At 44.3% G+C, this 21,040-nt stretch overlaps 1 protein-coding gene across 3 annotated transcripts in view; it reads right to left on the bottom strand.

Moving 5' to 3' along the window:
- Window positions 1–764: 764 nt before the first annotated feature.
- SCCPDH (saccharopine dehydrogenase (putative)) overlaps window positions 765–21,040 on the bottom strand; it is a 38,314-nt gene continuing 18,038 nt past the window's right edge. Inside the window, exons 5-11 of one of the 3 annotated variants that reach the window (XM_077779895.1) lie at window positions 9,384–9,514; window positions 7,909–8,026; window positions 7,078–7,197; window positions 6,929–6,985; window positions 4,287–4,398; window positions 2,840–2,921; window positions 765–1,011 (exon numbers count right to left, since the gene is read on the bottom strand). In XM_077779895.1, the coding sequence (XP_077636021.1) occupies window positions 906–1,011; window positions 2,840–2,921; window positions 4,287–4,398; window positions 6,929–6,985; window positions 7,078–7,197; window positions 7,909–8,026; window positions 9,384–9,514 (726 nt within the window). In that variant the 3' untranslated portion in view covers window positions 765–905. Of the gene's footprint in view, window positions 1,012–2,839; window positions 2,922–4,270; window positions 4,399–6,928; window positions 6,986–7,077; window positions 7,198–7,908; window positions 8,027–9,383; window positions 9,515–21,040 lie in introns of all 3 variants that reach the window. The other 2 variants (XM_077779898.1, XM_077779896.1) reach the window with 2 other exon arrangements.

Genomic DNA, 21,040 nt, shown 5'->3' with positions numbered 1-21,040 from the left:
ACAAGGGGGAGAAGAAGGGGGTAAATGATGGGAGAAAGGGAGAGAGGCAAACCATGAGAGACTCTTGAATGCTGACAAAAACTGAGGACTGATGGATGTGGGGGGGAGGGGGGATGGGCATGGAGGAGGACACTTGTGGGGATGAGCACTGAGTGTTATGTGGAAACTAATTTGACAATAAACTATTTGTAAAAATAAATAAATAAATAAATAAACAGGAGGAAAATCCTGGTTAGGCAGTGGAAATGGACAGAAACTTAGCAGCGAGGGCCATAAAACCAGTCACTGGTGCAGACCCGGAGAAAGCACGCGAAAGTGCGGCGGCCCAGTTACAGGTGCGCAGGGGAGAGCACGAATGGGCCCGTTTCCACCACCACCTCAAATACTTCGGGCCAAACACAGAACCACTATTCAAGTGACACTCCTTTATTATTTAACTTAGGTAAGTGTGAAAAAATCAGTTAGTGTAGATCGGTGACAAACGAGGCTAAAATAGCAAAAAGTGTTTTCCTTTGGTAGAGGCCCAAACTATGTAGAGAAACTCATTAGAAGGGGAGATCCCACTCAAGATCAAGGCCAGGAGAGTAGCAGTTACTACTGTACATGAACACCAGCTTGTGCCTCACCGAGAAGCCCCCCCCAAACCTCCAGCTCACTTAAAAACACACACCATGAGTTCTTCATTGAAAAAGTAAATATTAGCTCTGCTTCACAAGCAATAAAATCACAAAATCAGCAAAGATTTGAAATTTAGGGACAGCTACTACAATTTCCTGCCTTTAATGTGTACATATTTCAGATAGGACACTCTTCTTCACGTATGGTCAGACAGGCTTATCACATTTAAAATTTCAAATAAAAAGCCATGTATTCATGCATGTTACGTCTTTGGTTAATTTTTCAAATTAGACTTCAGAGCTGCTGATGACACTAAATTCGATGCCACGCTGGTTGAGTCTGTCAATCAGCTTCGTCCTGAAGAAGGCTGCTCCAGGCGTGAAGACTCCACCCCTGCAAGACAAGAACAGGTGAGACGGCGCACAGCGCTGGTCCCCCTGCCTCTCTGCTGGCATGATCTGCTGGGGCGGCAGCATTCAAGCCAGCAGCCCTCACGAGAACGGTTCATCTATCATGACAAGTCTGGGTTCCATTCTGAAAATGAGCCAATGAACAAAGGAGCTACAAGATCAGGAAGACACCAGGGCCCCAGCACACCCGCCCAGCCTGGCGCAGCCCCCACGTCACTGCCCTGTGCTCCCAGCGCCCAGCACACCCGCCCAGCCTGGCCCAGCCCCCACGTCACTGCCCTGTGCTCCCAGTGCCCAGCACACTGGCCCAGAGTGACTCAGCCCCCAGGTCACTGCTCTGTGCTCCAGGAACAGTGAGGGCAATCAACCCAAAGGACTCCTGCTGTTCATAAGTCCTTGGAGTCAGGAGGATAGAAAAAGGACCGGAGTGAAATAAATTCAGGCAATAAATTATTATGAAAGCATAAATAAGGCTTTAAGTGGATGAAAAAGTTCTTTAAATATAATGATTAACACAGGGCGCCGGATGGCTCAGTCGGTTAAGTTCTGACTTCTCAGGTCATGATCTCAAAGGTCATGAGTTCAGGCCCCACGTCGGGCTCTGTGCTGGCAGCATGGAGCCTGGAGCTTCGGATTCTGTCTCCCTCTCTCTCTGCCCCTCCCCTGCTTGCTCTCTCTCACTCAAAAATAAATTAAAAAAATTAAAACAAGAAATATAATGACTAACATTTATAAAACACTAAATATTTTCAAAGGGTATAGAGTTGATGCTTGAATAATGGGTTTGAACTACATGGGCTCACTTACACATGATGTTTTTACAGTACATACTAAAAATGTATTTTCTCTTATGATTTGCTTAACATTTTCTTTTCCTTGGCTTACTTTCTTTTAAGAATATAGTATACAATATGTATGTCAACAGTAAGCTACTAGTTAAGTTTAGGGGGGTAGTTTAAAGTTACACATGGATGGGGCACCTGAGTGGCTCAGTCAGTTTTGCATTGACCTCGACTCAGGTCATGATCTCACGGTTCGTGACTTTGAGCCCCATGTCAGGCTCTGAGCTGTCAGCACAGACAGCCTGCTTTGGATTCTGTGTCTCCCTCTCTCTCTGAGCCTCCCCTGTTTACACTCTGTCTCTCTTGTCTCTCTCAAAAATAAACAAACATTAGAAAAGAAGTTTTTTAAAAAGTTATACATGGATTTTCAACTGCCCAGGAGGTCAATTGTAGAATTATTTGAAAAAATCTAATGAGACTTCACCTTACACAATGTTTGTTACTTAACATTGTTTCAGGTCGTAGCTACATTATTTGGTTCTGAGCCTGAAGGCCTACTGCTCGCGTGTAAAGCTGGCCTCCTTCTACACAACAGTTAAATGCTCTGTAACAAGAGACCACTGGAGAATCATCTGGCCAAGCTGCCATGAATCAGTCCACACTTGGTGTCCGGGCCTCCCGCGGCCAGCCGGGTGTCATCGGCACTGACTGGAGGTTCCTGACAATCCTGTTCAACAACAGGGACCTTTATAGAGCAGCTCACTCTGAATCTGAACTATTTTTACAAGGAACTAAGGTCAACTTATGTGACTCTCATGCTCCTCTGTCTCCTCTCACTTATCTCTGCATTGTTCTCAGAGGTCACTAAGACACTGTCCTTCTTAACAGTTTTAATTTGCCTTCATCTTTGGATCAGAGGGAAGGTGAGTGCTTATGTGCAGACCAACTGCCTGAAAATGGAATCAAAACAAGCTAAAATACGACACGGATGAAAAAGACATCTTCGAATTAGAAGGAAACCAGACTCACATCTTAGGAAGATCAGAGGCATCGTTCAACAGGGTCATGGCTGCCTGGACCATGGCTATGGGGGTGGCCACATAGCCGGCCTCTGCAGAAGACAGACATTAATACATTCAACAACACCCAAAACTCAAATGGTAGATTTGATATCTAACTATAGGTATGTAGGATTTTCTCAAAAAACAAAACAAAACAAAACAAAACTCTGTTCACTTAAAAATACGAATTAACAGCCATACAGTACTTAGTAGGTGTTAAGAAGTGTTACCAAGTGCTTTAACTTTATTAACCTCAATTCTAACAATGAAATGACGTTAGTGCTATTTTTATCCCCATTTCACAGATGACGACACTGAGGCACAGACTCAAAATGAGGCAGTGGCTGAGCCAGGATCACACGGGCAGCTGCCGTGGGTCCACGCTCGTGCCCGCCGCCCTGAAGCCTGACATCCTCATTCCTTGTATCTCTCTTAACACCCTAAGCTTCACCTAAGAAAAAGATTCAGGGGGCGCCCGGGTGGCTCAGTCAGTTAAGTGTCTGACTCTTGATTTTGGCTCAGGTCAGGATCTCACAGTTCGGGGGTTCAAGCTCCACATCGGGCTCCATACTGACAATGTGGGGCCTGCTTAGGCTTGTTTTCCTCCCCACCCCCATGACTAAAGCTCACGCTCTCTCAAAATAAATACATAAACTTAAAAAAACTCAATTTCTTGAAGAAAAAACAACTGAGTAACTTTAAGAAAAGTTTCTAAGCAGGTGGGACTTCAGGCTTTACAGTTCGGTCATATAATAAAAATATATTCAATTTATCTTAAAAAGCCTGGTGGGAGTTTGAAAAGAGGGCAAGACAGAGACGTCTTTGCCATCTGGCCTGAGTGAGACTGTGGCATGGAGCCTGCGGATGTGCCAGCGGGGAAGGAAGCTACACTTGGAATCACGCTGTAATTCCCAAGCAGGAGTGTCTCTGCACAGCTCTGTAAAACCGACAGCAAATGTCCTTGAACTTCTCTGGGCGACAGACCCTTTTAACCACCCATCAAAAGCCTTTACCCTCCCCAGGAAAATGCACACGGCACACACATTTTACAATGTCAGACTGTTCAAAGACTCCAAAGAAACCGTGGCCCACAGCTTTATGTTATAATTAAACTGCTTTATAATGCCCCTTGAGTATGAGAATACGTATCAACCAGCCCCTTTTCTTATTAATATTAAAATATGCAACTCAGAATTATTAAATCACAGTTAACAAGAAAATCAGGGGGAGGGATATGCCTATAAAATTAGATTATAATAATTTCAATCCTTCCTTTAACAGAATAATATATATTATTATTTAAATAATTTATGCAAATTTATTTCTAAAGTAATGAAGCTGGAAGAAAAACTGTCCTAATGCTGCCTGNCCGACCACGTAAACGCGCCAGCTCTCTTACGTCATATGCGAGATACCTGGTCCTTTCACCTGAGTACAAATTCTGATATTTGGTCTGCCCTTCTCGGGACCAAAGCCGGGGCTGTATCCTTGACCAAAGAACCTCATTGTAAATGAGGAGCCGTCGATCTGAGGAAAGAGCAAAGGGCTGGATTACTAACGGCGCCGTCTCCCTCNCGCGGGGGAGGGGGGTGATGGTGAGGGGCGCGGGCGCGGCACAGGCGCCTGGGCGGAGGCTGCACCACCGAACGGCAGTTTCAGACGACACGCGGGAGGCGGTCTGTGTCTTAGAGTGCAGGTGACGGGAGAACGTGGTCATCTGGTTTTAGAACTTAAAAAAATGGGGGCACAAGCACTGGCAAGGAGATGGGGCGACCAGCGCGTTCGCGGGCCCCCAGTGGGCAGCGCGCTGGCAGAGGGCCTGGTGGCTCCTCAAAAAATTAAAAGTAGAATTTCCGTAGGATCCAGCAACTGCACTTCGGGATATTTACCCCGAGAACCGAAAGGAGGATCCTGAAGAGAGATTTGTAACCCATGTTCATAGCAGAATTATTCACGGTAGCCTAAAGGTGGAAGTAACCTCAGTGTCCATGGATGGACCAAGGGAAATGTGGTATGTATGCACAAGGTGTGTGCGTGCGGGGTGTGTGCGCGCGCGTCTGTAGGGGGGGCTGTCTGTGTGTGTATGTGTGTAAAGAGCATATGGGGAGTTTGTGCATGGGATTGTGTGTGTAGGGGCTGTGCATGTGTGTGTCTCTTGTGAGTGTGTCTGTGTGGAGGTGTATGGGTGTGTATGTGTGTGTCTCTTGTGAGTGAATGTGTGTGTAGGTGTGTGCGTCGGTGTGTAGAGGGTGTGGGGGAAGTCTGTGTGTGTGTGTGGTGTCTGTGTGCATGTGTATGGGGTTTGTGTATGGGTGTGTGTGTGTGTGTAGGGGATGTGCATGTGTGTGTCCTTGTGAGTGTGTATCTGTGTGAATGTGTGTCTGTGTGGTGTGTGATAGTGAAAATGAACTACTATTCAGGGTTAAAGAGGAATGAAATCTGAACCTGCGGTGGCCTGGGTGAAATACGCCAGGCACAGAGGGACAGGCACGTGTGACTCCACCCGTACGAGGCACCGAGAACGGTCACACTGAGACAGAGAGTAGAACGGAGGCCGCCAGGGGCTGGGACGGAGGAGAGGCGCGCTCTTGCTCCACGGGGACAGGTTCGGTCTCGCAGGGAAAAGGTTTGGGGATGGAGGGCGGTGCGGCTGTGGGCGGCACGGATGTGCTTGCAGGTCCACGCGCGTTTGCAGAATACGAATGTGAATAACAATATGGATTTGACACCACTGAGCGCTTAAAAATGGTTAAGATGCTAACTTTTATGTGCTGTTGGGGGAAGGAAGGGAAAAAGGAAGAAGGGAGAGGGTAAGAGCCTCCTGGGGTGGGTATGACGTGTTTGGAGAAAAATCTAGAATGACGCCTGCATCTCTGACCGGGCAGGTGACAGCGGCACCAACTGAGACGAGAAGTAGAGGAGAAGAGTTTGGGAAAAGAAGCTCAGATCCGGACACGGTCAGTTTTCGGTATCACGTTCCAGCACACGTGGGCGTGTAACCCGCAGACCGAAGGAGGCCTGCTGACTCCGCCGCAGGGAGAGAGGGGTGGGCGGAGCCCGGGGGGTGGGCAACACCTCAGGGTACAGGGAAGGAGGAGAGGAACAGAGCGGCCACCTGGAAGAGCGGTGGACTCGGAAGCCAAGGGAAGCGGAATCTCAAGAAGGACAATAACGTCAAAGACAACAGAACGCAGGACTCCGCGCATCCAGCCCACTTGGCAGTTACAAGCCCGGCACGGACTCCAGCGAGGGGAGCACACAGGGTGCGTGTGGGACGCGGGGCAAGACGCTGTGGCGGGGCAAGTGGAGAATTACAGGAGAGCCCACGAGCGACAGCTGAAGTCAGCAGCGGAGGTGAAGGGGAGGAAAGAAGGCGAGGGTGCGAGTGGGGCCGGGGCCGGAGAACAGGAACCGGGGGCGCGCAGCACGCGTTCTCAGCTCCATCTCGAGGCAGGAGGCCGGCACCCGCAGACACAGGGTTGCGCCGGCACCTCGTGCGAAAACCCCTGTGAGGAGATGGGCAGATGGCTAATGACAAGCAACAGGAACAGCAGATGGCACTTTCTAGCAAGGGGGGAGGCACGCACGCGTGGGGGGGGCATCAGTCAAGGTGAGGGCCCCCATCCCCCAGCGGTGCCTGGCGCAAGCAGGCAAAGCTGACGACCTCACTGGGCGCAGGGGCCGCCAACCACATGGTGGAAATGAAGCCCTCATGCACTGAGGATACCATGGTGTGCAGGTGCGGNAAACATGGAAGACTAAACATTTTTGAGATCACTATGGGATCTCACTGCAGTTTGGCTATTTATTCACTGTAGGGCCTTGGGCAAGGTTCTTAGCCTCTGTGCCTCAGTTTCCTTATTTGTAAAGTGGAGACAATATCTACCTTAAGGAGTGTTTGAAAAGACTAAGTAATTTATGTGAAGAATATAAAAGCACCTCTGAACCCAGTCAGTGCTCCCTCAAGTGTTATCTGTTACTGTAAATGCACTGAGACGTAAAACCAAATTAAGGAAAATTATGATTTTAAAGAACTGTATACAAAAGAAAGGGTTACCTGTTTTTGTGTTGGGCCTTGTTTTGAAAAATAACCAAAGGAGAAGAGCCATGGGAACTAAGGGAAAAAACAAAAAGCCCTCAGTGACACTTTTTCAAATCTCAAGGAAAATACTAGTAAAGACCTAATTTCATTAAAATCTCACTTACTTTTATGAGGAGTTGCCTTCCAATGCCAAACTTCACAAAGAATAAAAAGAAAAGTCCCGCAAACATCAGCTTAATAACAGAGGTGAGGCCTCCCACGTTCACATAAGCAGCGTACTGGACCTGGGTGAGGGGCAGAGAGTCAGGATGTCACCCCTGCATCCATAGACTCGGTGGCACAAGCGTGTCAGCTACTTGTAACTTCCTCTGCACTCATCAATACTGAGCAAAAGCACTGTCCACTCAGGAACGTGTTATGTTCTAAAGGCCTGTTCAGAAACCAGACATGGGGAGCCTGTTTTTTAAAGAAATCATTGCAAATGGTAATTGGCTTCCTCTGCCTGAACACAAAAGTCCGCAAGAATGTAGCTAAATGTCGTGATTACACATTATAGGATGGAGTCTACCCACAACCTCTTCAGTGAGAAACTAGTCCTTTAATTGAGATACACTGTCCTCAAAAGTGGGAGTCTCACCGAAAGGAGTAAGATGACACTCCGGGGGTGGGGGTGGGGGGTGGCAAAGACAGAAGAGCCCAGACATGTCCACGGGCAAGAGGGAATTCTAGCAGCTAGAACCCTAAACGGGTGGGTGGGGCTCACGACCCCAGCACTTCGGACAAATCTGCTGCTGTTCCGTCTCGCTGACAAGGGCCAGGGCTGAACTGCAGGGGAGGCTATCCGCTCCTCGTGCCTTCTGTACACTTCCAGAAGCTGAAACATCGTTTGCGGGCCTTCCTGTTTTGCTTTAGAAACATGAAAAACCGACGTGACACAGCTGGGGCGCTGTGACAAACACGGTGCCCATGTTAACAACGAAGCGGGGCACACTTACGGGGGGCTGCTCTAGCTCCTCGTGCAGGTAGCGCTGTGTCCGCTTCACCACAGACACGTCCGCTCCCAGGAAAGGGACCGAATAGCTGCAGAGCTCTCGGCAGTAAGAAACCGGCCACCTGCAAGACAGACTCGTGAATATGGTGCATTTTCTCCGCTGACAGCTAATTTGGTGAATTTGTGAATAAAACATTCAACGTTTCAAATCAGGAGACTCGAGATGCTGGCGAGGATGTGGAGAAACGGGCACCCTCCTGCACTGTTGGTGGGAATGTAACCTGGTGCAGCCCATCTGGAAAACAGTGTGGAGGTTCCTCAGGAAACTAACAGTAGAACTCCCCTATGACCCAGCAATAGCACTGCTAGGAATTTACCCAAGGGATACAGAAATGCTGAGGCATAGGAGCACATGTACCCCGATGTTCATAGCAGCACTCTCCACAATAGCTAAAACATGGAAAGAGCCTAAGTGTCCTAAGATGAATGGATCAAGAAGGTGTGGTTTATCTATACGATGGAATACTACATGGCAATGAGAAAGAATGAAATCTGGCCTTGTGTAGCAATGTGGATAGATCTTGAGGGTGTTATGCTGAGTGAAATACGTCAGGCAGAGGACAACAGATACCATATGTTTGCACTGATAAGCTGAACAGGAGAAAGTTAACGGAGGACCACGGGGAGGGGAAGGGAAAAAAACAGTGGGGGAGAGGGAGGGAGGCAAACCATGAGAGACTCTTGAATACTGAGAACAAACTGAGGGCTGATGGGGGTGGGGGGAATGGAAGGGGGGTGATGGGCATGGAGGAGGGCGCTTGTGGGGATGACTGGGTGTTGTATGGAAACCAACTTGACAATAAACTATAAAAAATAAAAAATAAAACTATTTAGTAGGTAAAAAAACAAAACATTCAACATGTCTTGGGGCAGTAATAACGACGACGATAACAGATCTGCCCTTAATTAAAATTTCCTTCACTATCTGTCCTGTGTTCTCTACACTGACACCAAACACGTGACAAGAGGGACAGCATACCAAGGGCACGTCACAGGGTGTAACTATGTTTGATCCCACCAATTTCCCTAGACGAGATTCATTTCAACCGCCAGACTCTAATAGACGTTTGGAATTCTCACGTATAAAGTTTTCACAGAAGAGGGCTCTTAACGGATAATCCACACAAGATCGTCACGCTTTAAGATGGTGGTTTTATTGCATCAACTTTAACTGATGTTTGATTTTGATAGTGAAAAGGCACAAATTTATTTTCTCCCTGAGTCCAAATATATTAATATATACAAAGCACTTGAGCTTAGAACACTGCATTAATTATACTTTACACAGCTATGAAGGCAATCTCGAACTCACTATAAAACAGTCTCAGGTCTTTCTAGCAGCATACTTTATTAATAATCAGACCAGCAACAACACACTTAGACCAGATATACTAAACAACAGATTGTGAGTGAATATACCTTCTTTTCAATTTTGGACCAACAATTGGGACAGGTTTCAGATTTGACTCTTTTCGTAGTTTTTTCAAATTACTCTGATCTCCAAAACCAGAAACTGCTGACTTCCAGGTGCCGTCGTGCACACACAGCCCCTGAGAAAATAATTCAGGAGTTAAAGAAACACGTCTTAATATCCGACTCCATTTTGGCTCAGGTCATGATCTCATGGTTCATGAGACTGAGCCCTGCATCAGGAACCTGCTTGGGATTTTCTCTCTCTCTCTCTCTCTGCCCCTCCCTCATGCTCACTCTCTCCCTCTCTCTCTCAGAACAGATGAACTTCAAAAAAAGAAAATCTGTTGTCTAAAAAAACAAAAAGAAAAAGAAACACATCTTAAGGGACCATTACTGACATGTAAAACCAAGGAATGTATCACTGTTTACGAAGAACATTCCATCTATTTGAAGAAGCCATAATCCCTTACTTAATAATCTTGAGAGGAACTTTCAGATAGCACTAACCCTCATTAGCTTGATCATATTTGATATTTACACCAACATGTGCTCCTTCTGCCTTCCTACCATCATATGCTGTTTTTAATATGCCGGGGTCTACTTCTTCATTGTCACCCAACCAAATGGTCCTATTCCTTCAAAATTAGCCTTTCTAATTCTGATCCCTATGTCGATTCCCTGAAATTTCAAGATGTGTTCATAAGCACATTTATACACACTAACAGCGTGGAGCCTGCTTGGGATTCTCTCTCTCCCCTTCTTTCTCCCATTCTCTCTCAAAATAAACAAACTTAAAAAAATTTAGAACGGAAATAAATGATCTAGAAACTAAAAACAATAGAACAGATCAATGAAACCAGGAACTCTTTCTTTGAAAAGATCAACAAAATTGATAAACCAGCCAGATAGCCAGAATCATCAAAGAAAAAAAAAGAGAGAAAAGATTGAAACAAAACCACAAGAGAATGAGGAGAAATAGCCAACACCACAGAAATACAATTGTAGGAGAATATTATGAAACACTACATGCCAACAAATTGGACAACCTGGAAGAAATAGATAAATTCCTAGAAACACATAAACTACCAAAACTAAAGCAGGAAGAAACAAAATTTGGACAGACTAATTACCAGCAAGGAGACTGAATCAGTAAAAACAAAACAAAAAACAAAACAAAAAAACTCCCAACAAACGAAAGCCCAGGACCAGAGAGCTTCACAGGTGAATTCTACCAAATACCTCTTCTCAAGTTATCCAAAAGAGAAGAGAAACTTCCAAGCTCATTCTGAGGCCAGTGTCACCAGGACACCAAAGCCAGATAAAGACACTACCCTCCCAAGAAAAGAACCATAGGCCAATAGCGCTGATGGACATGGATGCAAAACCATCAACAAAACACCAGCAAACTGAGTCCATAAGCACATTTAAAAAGTCAAATTTACCAGGATCAGGTGGGATTTATTCCCAGGATCAAGGGCGGCTCAATATTCACAAATCAATCAACAAGATACATTACATCAGTAAGAGGAAGAGTAAAAACTGTTGGATCATTTCAACAGATGAAGAAAAAGAACTTGATAAAGTACAACATCCATTCATGATAAACATCCTCATAAAGTGGGTCAAGAGGGAACATCCCTCAACATACCAAGGGCCACATATGAAAACCTACAGCTAACATGATCCTTAAGAGGGAAAAGCCGAGAGGGTCAAGAACAAGAGAGGAGTGTCCACTCTCAAAATTTTATTCAACATAGTACCAGAAGTGCCAGGCACAGCAATCAGACAAGAAAAAGAAACGAAAAGGTATCCAAATCAGTAAGGAAGAAGTAAAACTTTTGATTTATATCTATCAATCCCAAAAGACTCCCATCAAAAACGGCTAGAAATGGGGCGCCTGGGTGGCTCAGTCAGCTAAGCATCCGGCTTCAGCTCAGGTCATGATCTCATGGTTCGTGGGTTCAAGCCCCGCATCAGGCTCTGTGCTGACAGCCAACTCAGAGCCTGGAGCCTGCTTCAGATTCTCTGTCTCCTTCTCTCTCTGCCCCTCCCCTGCTCACGCTGTCTCTCTCTCAGAAATAAATAAAACATCAAAAAAAAATTAAAAACTGCTACAACTGATAAATAAATTCAGTAGAGTCACAGGACAGAAATTAATGTACAGAAATCTGTTGCATTTGTATCCACCAATAATGAAACAGCAGAAAGAGATATTAAGAAAACAATCCCCCAAAAATAAAATAAAATACCTATGAATAAACTTAACCAAAGAGGGGAAAGACCTGTACCCTGGAAACTATAAAACACAAATGAAAGAAATTAAAGAAGACACAAAGAAACAGAAAGACATTCCATGCTCATGGATCGGAAGAACAAATATTGTTCAAATGTCTATGCTATCCAAAGCAATCTACACATTTAATGGAATTCCTATAAAATACCAGAAGCATTTTTCACAGAACTGGAACTAACAATCCTAAAATGTGTATGGAACCACAAGAGACCCCAAATAGCCAAAGAGATCCTGAAAAAGCAAAGCAAAGCTGGAGGCATCATGATTCCAAACTTCAAACTGTTATTACAAAGCTGTAGTTATCAAGACAGTATGGTATTGGCACAAAACCAGACACTTAGATCAGAAGACAATAGGAAACCCAGATATAAACCCACAAGTATATGGTCAATTAATCCTTGGCAAAGGAGGAAAGAATATCCAAAGGAATAAAGACAGTGCCTTCAGCAAATGGTGTTGGGAAAACTGGACAGAGACATGCAAAAGAATGAGTCTGGACCACTTTTTACACCATGCACAAAAATACACTCAAAAATGGATTAAAGAGTTAAATGTGAGACCTGAAACCATAAATCTTAGAAGAGAGTGCAGGCAATAAAGTCTCTGACATCAGCCATAGTTAACCTTTCTCCAGATCTATCTCCCGAGACAAGGGAAATAAAAGCAAAAATGAACTATTGCGTCTGCGTCAAAATAAAAAGCTTCTGCACAGTGAAGGAAACAACCAACACAACTAAAAGGCAACCTACTAAATGGAAGAAGATACTTGCAAATGACATATCCAATAAAGGGTTAGTATCCAACATCTACAAAAAAAACCCCAAAAAAACAAAACAAAAAAACCCACAAAAGAATGCAGTTAAAAAACGGGAATAAGATATTAACAGACATTTCTCCAAAGACATCCAGATGGCCAACAGACACATGGTAAGGTGCTCAACATCACTCATCATGAGAAAAATACAAATTGAAAACACAGTGAGATATCACCTCGCACCTGTCAGAATGGCTAAAATCAAAAAGACAAGAGGCATTGGCGAGGATGTGGAGAAAAAGGAAGCCTCGTGCACAGTTGGTGGGAATGTGAACTGGTGCAGCCACTGTGGGAAACAGTCATGGGGGTTCCTCAAAAAGTTTAAAATAGAACCACCCTATGATCCAGTAATCACACTATACTGGGTATTTACCCTCAAAATATAAAAACATGAATTCAAAGGGATACATGTATCCCTATGTTTATTGCACCATTATTTACAATAACCAAATTATGGAAGGAGCCAAAGTGTCCACTGATCGATGAATGGATAAAGAAGATGTGAGATACGCACACACACACACTGGAATATTATTCAGCCATAAGAAGGAATGAAACTTGCAATTTGCAACGACATAGATGGAGCTAGAAAGTATAACGCTAAACAAAATAAGTCAGAGAAAGACAAATTACATATGATTTCACTCATGTAGAATTTAACAAAACAAACAAGCAAAGGAAAAAAGAGAGAGACAAGCTAAGAAACAGACTCTTAACTATGAAGAACAAACTGCCGGTCACCAGAGGGGAGGCTGATGGGGCGATGGTCACATGGGTGATGGGGACTAAGGAGCCCATCTGCTGTGATGAGCACTGGGTATCATACGGAAGTGCTGAATCACCGTACTGTACGCCCGAAATTAATAGAACGCTGTGTGTTAACTGTACTGAATGAAAAGTAAAAATTTTAAGGGGTGGCTGGGTGGTTCAGTCAGTTAAGTGTCCAATTCTCAATTTCAGCTCAGGTCATGATCTCACGGTTCGGAAGTTTGAGCCTGGAGTTGGGCTCTGTGCTGATAGTGCAGAGCCTGCTTGGGATTCTGTCTCTCTCCCTCTCTCTCTGCCCCTCCCCCAAAATAAACATTTAAAAAAATAAAAAACTTAAAAAACAAAGAAAGAATGCTTACTCTGTACCTGGCCTTTCCATTTTGTAAATAGTATCTTCTGATAAACGGATATTCTCCATTTTAAATGTATACAAATCATCACTTTTTCTTTATTTAATGCCTTCTGTGTCTCTTTTAAGAAGCCATTCCCGGGNAAAAAAAAAAAAAAAAAGAAGCCATTCCCTATAGAGCCTGGTGACTATATAGTACATAAGTATTGCATATTTGAAAATTGCGAAAAGATCTTAAAAGTTTTCATCACAAGAAAAATGAATTTGCAAGCAGGTATGGTGACGGATGTTACCTAGACTTATTTTGCAATATACTGCGGTATATGCAAATATCAAATCATTATGTTGTATACTGAAACTAATCTAAGGTTATATGTCAATTATACCACAATGAAAAAAAATAATAAATGTGCGGGGAAAAAAGAAGCCATTCTCAACCCTTAGGCCATGAAGTACACATCATCTTCTAAAAGCTCTACTGTTGTTGCCTCTCACATTCAGGTCTGTAATCCACCTAAACTTAATTTTTGTACATCATGCAAAGTAGGAGTCCAGTTTCGTTTCTCTCCATGTGGACACCCAGCCGCGCAGCATCATCTCCTGAAAAGCCCCTTTCCCATAAGTCATGTGTTCACACAGGCAGGAACTACTCTGGGCTCTTTATTCTGTTCTACTGGCCTGCTCCTGTCCCACTGCCAATGTAACGCACTGACTTAATCATGTGTCTCGATGTCCAAGAGCATCTTTCTGCCTTCCTCTCCTGCAAGAATGTCTCAGTTATTCTCAGCCCTCTGCATTTCCATATATATTTCAGAATTAACTTGTCAGGTTGTAACCAAAACAAACAAAAACCTGTTTTCAGATTTTGATTGGAATTATATAGGATTATAAATCAACTTGAGGAAAGCTGACATCTTAGCAAAACTGAGTCCCCTCAATCTATGAATATGGTGGATTCTTCTATTTATTTGTCTCCCTTAAGGTCTCCCAATAACATCTTACAGTTGTCTTCACAGAAACACTGCACATTTTTCTACTATTATTCTTAGGTACATGATTTTCTCTACACTATTATAGTCTCTTTTTTAAAAAATTCATTTTCTCACTGTAGCTGGTATATAGAAATGCAACTGATTTTTATATCAGCTTTGTGCTCAGCAACAACAGGCTAGAGTGTGAATAAATCAAACAAAATAGAAACATAGAGAAAATCAATGAGGTCAAATTTCTTTCTTTGAAGAAATCAACCACCTTGACAAACTTTTAGTGAGACTGACAAAAAAAAAAGAGAAAGAGAACTCAATTTCTAATATCAGGAATGAAAGAAGGGACATTGCTACCAACCCTACAGAAATAAACAGCAGTATAAAGGAATACTATGACCAACTGTATGCCAACAAATGATAACCTAGATGAAATGGACAAATTCTGAGAAAGACACTGTTACAGACTGAACTCTGTCTCCCCAAATTCATAAGCTGAAGTCCTAACTGCTAATACCTTAAAATGTGACCTTATCTGAAAACTGGGTTGCCATGGATATAAGTAGTTAAGATGAGGCCAGACCGGAGTAGGTAAGCCCCTAATCTGGAATGACTGGTGTCCTTAGAGAAAGGTGAATGAGGACATAGACAAGCACATGGGGCACATGCCACGTAAAGATGGAGGCAGAGATCAGAGCGCAGCACCTACAAGCCCAGAACGCCCAGGAAGAGAAGCCAGGAGAGAAATACACAGCAGATTCTCCCTCACAGTCTCTGCAAGAACCAAGCCCACCAACACCTTCATCTCGAACTTTGAACCTCCAGAGCTGTGAGAACAACAGATGTTTAAGCCACTTGATTTGCAGTAGTTCGTTACGGCAGGTTTAGGAAACTAATGGAGACACAAATTACCAAAAGTGACTTAAGAGGAAATAGAAAATCCTAGGAAACCTATAGGAAGTAGAGAGATTGAATTAATAACCAAAAAACTTCCCACAAAGAAAAGCCCAGGCCCAGATGATCTCATTAATGAATTCTATCAAACATTTAAAAAATAATAGGGACGCCTGGGTGGCTCAGTCCATTAAGCATCCGACTTTGGCTCAGGTCATGATCTCACAATCTGTGGGTTTGAGCCCCATGTCAGGCTCTGTGCTGACAGCTCAGAGCCTGGAGCCTGCTTCGGATTTGGTGTCTCCCTCTCTCTCTGCCTCCCCCCGTCATGCTCTGTCTCTCCTTCTCTCAAAAATAAACACTAAAAATAAATAAACAAAGCAGTCATAGAAAAACAATGAATTACATAAGGAGAACACTGATGTGAATGTCAGCAGACTTCACATCAAAAAATCTGCTAGCTATGTGGAACTTGAGAAGCTTAACAGAGACCATGGGGTAGGGAAGGGAGGAAAAAAACAGTGAAACCGGAGAGGGAGGGAGGCAAACCATAAGAGACTCTTAAATACAGAGAACAAACTGAGGGTTGATGGGGAGGGGGAGGGGGAGGGGAAAATGGGTGATGGGCACTGAGGAGGGCACTTGTTGGGATGAGTACTGGGTGTTGTATGTAAGCAATGAATCATGGGAATCTACCCCCAAAACCAAGAGCACGCTTTACACACTGTATGTTAGCCAGCTTAACAATAAATTATATTAAAAAAATATATGTTAGAAGTAGTGCGCCTTGGGTGGCTCAGTCAGTTGAGCGTCAGACTCTTGATTTTGGTTCAGGTCATGATCTCATGGTTTATGGGTTTGAGCCCTGCATTGAGCTCTGCACTGATAGTGCAGAGTCTGTTTGGGATTCTCTCTCTCTCCCAGTCTCTCTGCCCCTCCCTTGCTTCCATGCACATGCATTCTCTCTCTCTTTGCCCCTCCCCTGTGCGCCCTCTATCTCTCTCCCTTTCTATCAAAATAAATAAACTTAAAAAAATAAAATAAAAAATAAAACATGCTAAGAGGCATACCTAAAAAGCCAATGGAGAAGTTAATTTTGAAATTCTAACAAATAGTTAAATGAAAAGATGACAGGAAAGAAAGGACAGGGAAAGAAAAAACATGGGAAAAATAGAAAAGAAACAGCAAGATGGCAGACTCAAGCCTGACCTTATTTTCATTACTTTAAATGTCAATGAACTGAGCTCTATACTTAAAAAGGAGAGATTATCAAACTGGGTTTAAAAAAAGAAATGTCTGGGATGCCTGGGGGGCTCAGTTGGTTAAGCATCTGACTTCAGCTCAGGTCATGGTCTTGAGGTTCGTGAGTGCGAGCCCTGCGTTGGGCTCTGTGCTGACAGCTCAGAGCCTGGAGCCTGCTTCAGATTCTGTGTCTCCCTCTCTCTGCCTCTCCCCTTCTTGTGCTCTGTCTCTCAAAAATAAATAAACATTTTTTTAATTAAAAAAAAGAAAAAAAAGAAAAAACGCCCAGGGGTGTCTAGATGACTCAGTCGGTTAAGTGCCTGACTTAGCCTCAGGTCATGATCTCACGGTTTGTGGGTTCAAGCCCCATGGTGGGTTCTGGGATCCATGCTGACAGTGTGCAGCTTGCTTTGGATTCTCTCTCCCTCTCTCTCTGCCCCTGCCCTGCGCGCACACTCTCTTTCTCTCTTTCTCAAGAATAAAAAATAAACATTAAAAAATTAAACAGAAAAAAGAACTGACACCAATCATTTGTAAAACAAAACAAAACAAAAAACAACTCTTCCCTGAAGACCAGTATTAATTACCCTGATACTAAAACCACAAAGACATCATGAGAAGACTACAGACCAATATTTCTTATGAGTATAGATAGAAAACCATCAACAACATACTAGCAAACTAAATCCAGCAATACAGAAAAAGGATTATGTACTACGGCCTAGTGGGTAAGGTTGGATCCACACATGAAAATCAATCTTAAGTAATACGGTGTAAGGAGATAGTAAAAAACGAAATCACACGTCCACCTCGATGAATGCAGAAAAAGCACTGGATACGGTAAAACACTCTTCACATTAAAAACACTCAACAAACCAGGAGAAGAAGGAAATGTCCTCAACCTGACAGAGAACGTCTATGAAAAGCTACAGCTAACGTCATACTTAGTGGCAAGAGTCTGAAAGATTTCTTTTTTTTTAATTTATTTTTATTTTTATTTATTTCTGGGAGAGAGAGAGACAGCGTGAGCAGGGGAGGGTCAGAGAGAGAGGGAGTCACAGACTGAAACAGGCTCCAGGCTCTGAGCTGGCAGTCAGCACAGAGCCCGACGCGGGGCTCGAACCCACGAACCGCGAGATCATGACCCAAGCGAAAGTCGGACGCTCAACCGACTAAGCCACCCAGACGCCCCTAGAGTCTGAAAGATTTCTAAGATCAGAACAAGACAAGGCTGCCCGTTCTCACCACCGCTCACCGGTGCGGCAGCCTGGAGAGCCGAGCCAAGGCAGGCAGGTGAGAAAAGGAATTTTTTCCAGCAATTTATGAAACTCGTTGATTAATATTGCTACCTGTAGATTTCCTTTGACTTTTCTACACTCACAATTATATCATCTGCTGAGAACAGTTTTGTTTCTTCCTTTCTAATCTATATACGGTTTTTCTTTTTTCCTGGATTACCACTCGGGCTAGGCTCTGGCTGAAGTAATTTCAGAGGGCTCCCAAGTCATTCCTGAACTCAGAGCAAAAGTTTTCAGTGTTATACACTGGGTATCATATAGCTTTTTTTTTTTTAATAAAAGATCATCTTCCCTTCCACTCCTAGCCTGCTGTAAATTTTAATCGTGAATAGATACATTTTATCAAAAGCCGTTTCTCTGTTTATTGAGACGATCCTATGCCTGTCCTCCTTTACCCTGCTAGTGAGGCGAATCAAAGTGATTATATCGTGTTAAACCTCACATTCCTTTTCTAAAATTAACTTGGTCAAAATGTGCTCTTCGTCTTATGTATTACTGCTTTTAATCTGCTAGTATTTTATTTAGGATTTTTACCTCTATATTCCTATGAAACTGGACTGTACGTGCTGGAATTATTCCCATAGAGTTTTGGAATTAAGGTAAAGTTAGCCTCATCCACTCAAGTCAGCCAACAAACACTAACTGAGCTCCTACTATGTGACCAGCACTGTTCTAGATGCTTGGTGAATTCAACAGACAAGGAGCCTTCTTTTTGTGGTGCTCACATTCCAGAGAGGATGATAAGCTCAATAAAAAATGAATATATGGGGCGTCTGGGTGGCTCAGTCGGGTGAACGTCAGACTCCTGGTTTCAGCTCAGGTCATGGTCTCACAGTTTAGTAAGTTCAAGCCCTACATGGGGCTCTGCTTGGGATCTCTGCCTCCCTCTTTCTCTGCCCCTCGCCCACTCATCCTGTCTCTCTCTCTTTCTCTCAAAATAAATAAACTTTTTAAAAAATGAAGAATGAATGAGGGACATTCCGTGGGAGAGGAGACTGGAGACTAACTGGGGCCAGATCAGTTATGATCACTCGCTGGAAGGACGTTTGGCTCGCACTCCGGATGCAGTCAGGAGCCACTACAGAATTCTGAGCCGAGGAAGGACGTGGCCGGGTTATGTCTGAAAAGGATCACCCAGGCTGCTGTGTCGAGGTGTACAGGGACAGGTGGCAGCAAGAACAGGGTGGCAGGAAGAGACATGGTGAAAAGCGATCTCGGAGGCAGAATCGACAGGATTTCCAGACAGACTGGACTCGGGTTTCAGGGGACAAAGAGAGCGATGATCCTACCACCTGACCCGAATCCGTGGACGGACGCATCGCTACCTACCGAAGTGGATACAAATGAGCTGAGGGTGGAGCACACTTAGAAAGGAAAACAGGAGGTGGGCTATGGACAAAAAGCACAGTTTGCACGTCTATCAAGTTCAAGTGGAGATGTCAATTACGTGATGGGATGTTTCAGGTCTGAGTTTAGAAGAGAGCTCTGGGTTGATGACACAAATTTAAAATAGATTCCATAATGCCCAAATGGACAGGGCTTCCCATGTCACTTTTTCACTGACCTCGAGCATAACTGCGCTGTGGTCTAAAGCACACGTTGTCTAGGACAGGTTGGCATCCTGGCTCCGAAAGGTCAGATTTTTAGGTTTTACTACGTATGTTTCTGTGGCAGCCCTTTAAATACCCAGAAACCATCCTTGGCTTGCAGGACACGGAAGAGGCCCCTGGCCTGCTCTAGAGCTCGGCCAGCCAGTCCACGTGGAAGCCACACACAGCACACGTGGGCCGTTTTCACCGCTGTGGGAGGATCTCCCGGACAGCACCCTTCTACAGAACAGGATTTCAACCCTCTGAAAGTCTCTGAGTCTTGCTTTCTGACCAGACACACAGTCTGTGATACAATGTTTCTTGTAAAATGAAAAAGCTCAAGGGGAAACAGAAGATAAGGGGGGGGCACGAGAGCAGCTCATGACTCGGGGTGTCGCAATCTCCCGGTCCCTGTAACCCTGAGCCCGTGGACTCTGCCTTTGGGGAGTGAAAGGGGATGCACTGATAGGGATGCTTCGCCTCCTTCTGTCCTGAGTGAAGCCACAACTTTAAGTTCCAGTAATATTAATAAAAATAATACTAAATAACATTTATTGAGCAACTTGCCACCTGCCAACCACAGCTCTGATTTATATTCGTTGACTAATGTAAGCCTCATAGTGACCATACGGAATAGACACACTGAACGCCTCCTTTTAGAGATGAGGTAAGCACCACTGGCTTGCCCACGGTCACATCCCTGGTTAAGTGGCAGGGCCAGAATTCAAGCCCAGGCAATCCAGGTTCAAAATCTGTACATTTTAGGAGGGACTCCTGACCTGACTCAGTGAGAACCACCCGCTCAGGGTCTCTCCTATTCCTCTAGGAAAGGGAAGACACCCTCACTACCTCTACCTCGTCTTTCCAATTGCATCTCCCACTGTTCTTTCAAAAGAAGCCTCTTGTCCGACTCTCCCAGTCAGCAGTTCCCCACAATCTTCTGCCTCTGAAAGTCTCTTTCCCTTCTGGAACTTGTTCCATGTTGTATGGATGAGACTGACTCTATGGGCCTCTCTCCAGACCCCCATGACCACCTGGTTAATCTGACTACTCCATGACACTGACTGGTCCAAGAACAGCCAAGTGGCCCAGCACTTCCCCATCATGCAATACATCAGCTCCGGTCCCAGGAAATGAGGACCATTAAGGACAATGTGTACCCAAGACTGCCAGCACCTTCTCTGCACTCTGGAAGCCAATGCAGACAAACCCAGAAGTGATGAAAGAGACAGAAACACAGGATTTGGGCATGGGGGAGGAAGAGGTCTAATAATACCATCTGAACATCTAGATGCAGCCATATTATCTACTTGCAGACACTGGTTACACAAATCAGTAGATTCATTTTCAGTTCTGTTGGTTTAAACCGGGCTGAGCATGATGAATGGATCAAGAAGATGTGGTTTATCTATACCATGGAATACTACATGGCA

The sequence above is a fragment of the Crocuta crocuta genome, unplaced genomic scaffold (assembly GCF_008692635.1).
Source record: "Crocuta crocuta isolate KB4526 unplaced genomic scaffold, BGI_CrCroc_1.0 scaffold322, whole genome shotgun sequence".
Lineage (NCBI taxonomy): Eukaryota > Metazoa > Chordata > Mammalia > Carnivora > Hyaenidae > Crocuta > Crocuta crocuta.
The sequence above is the reverse complement of the archived record's forward strand: the minus strand, read 5'-3'. Positions and strand labels throughout refer to the sequence as shown.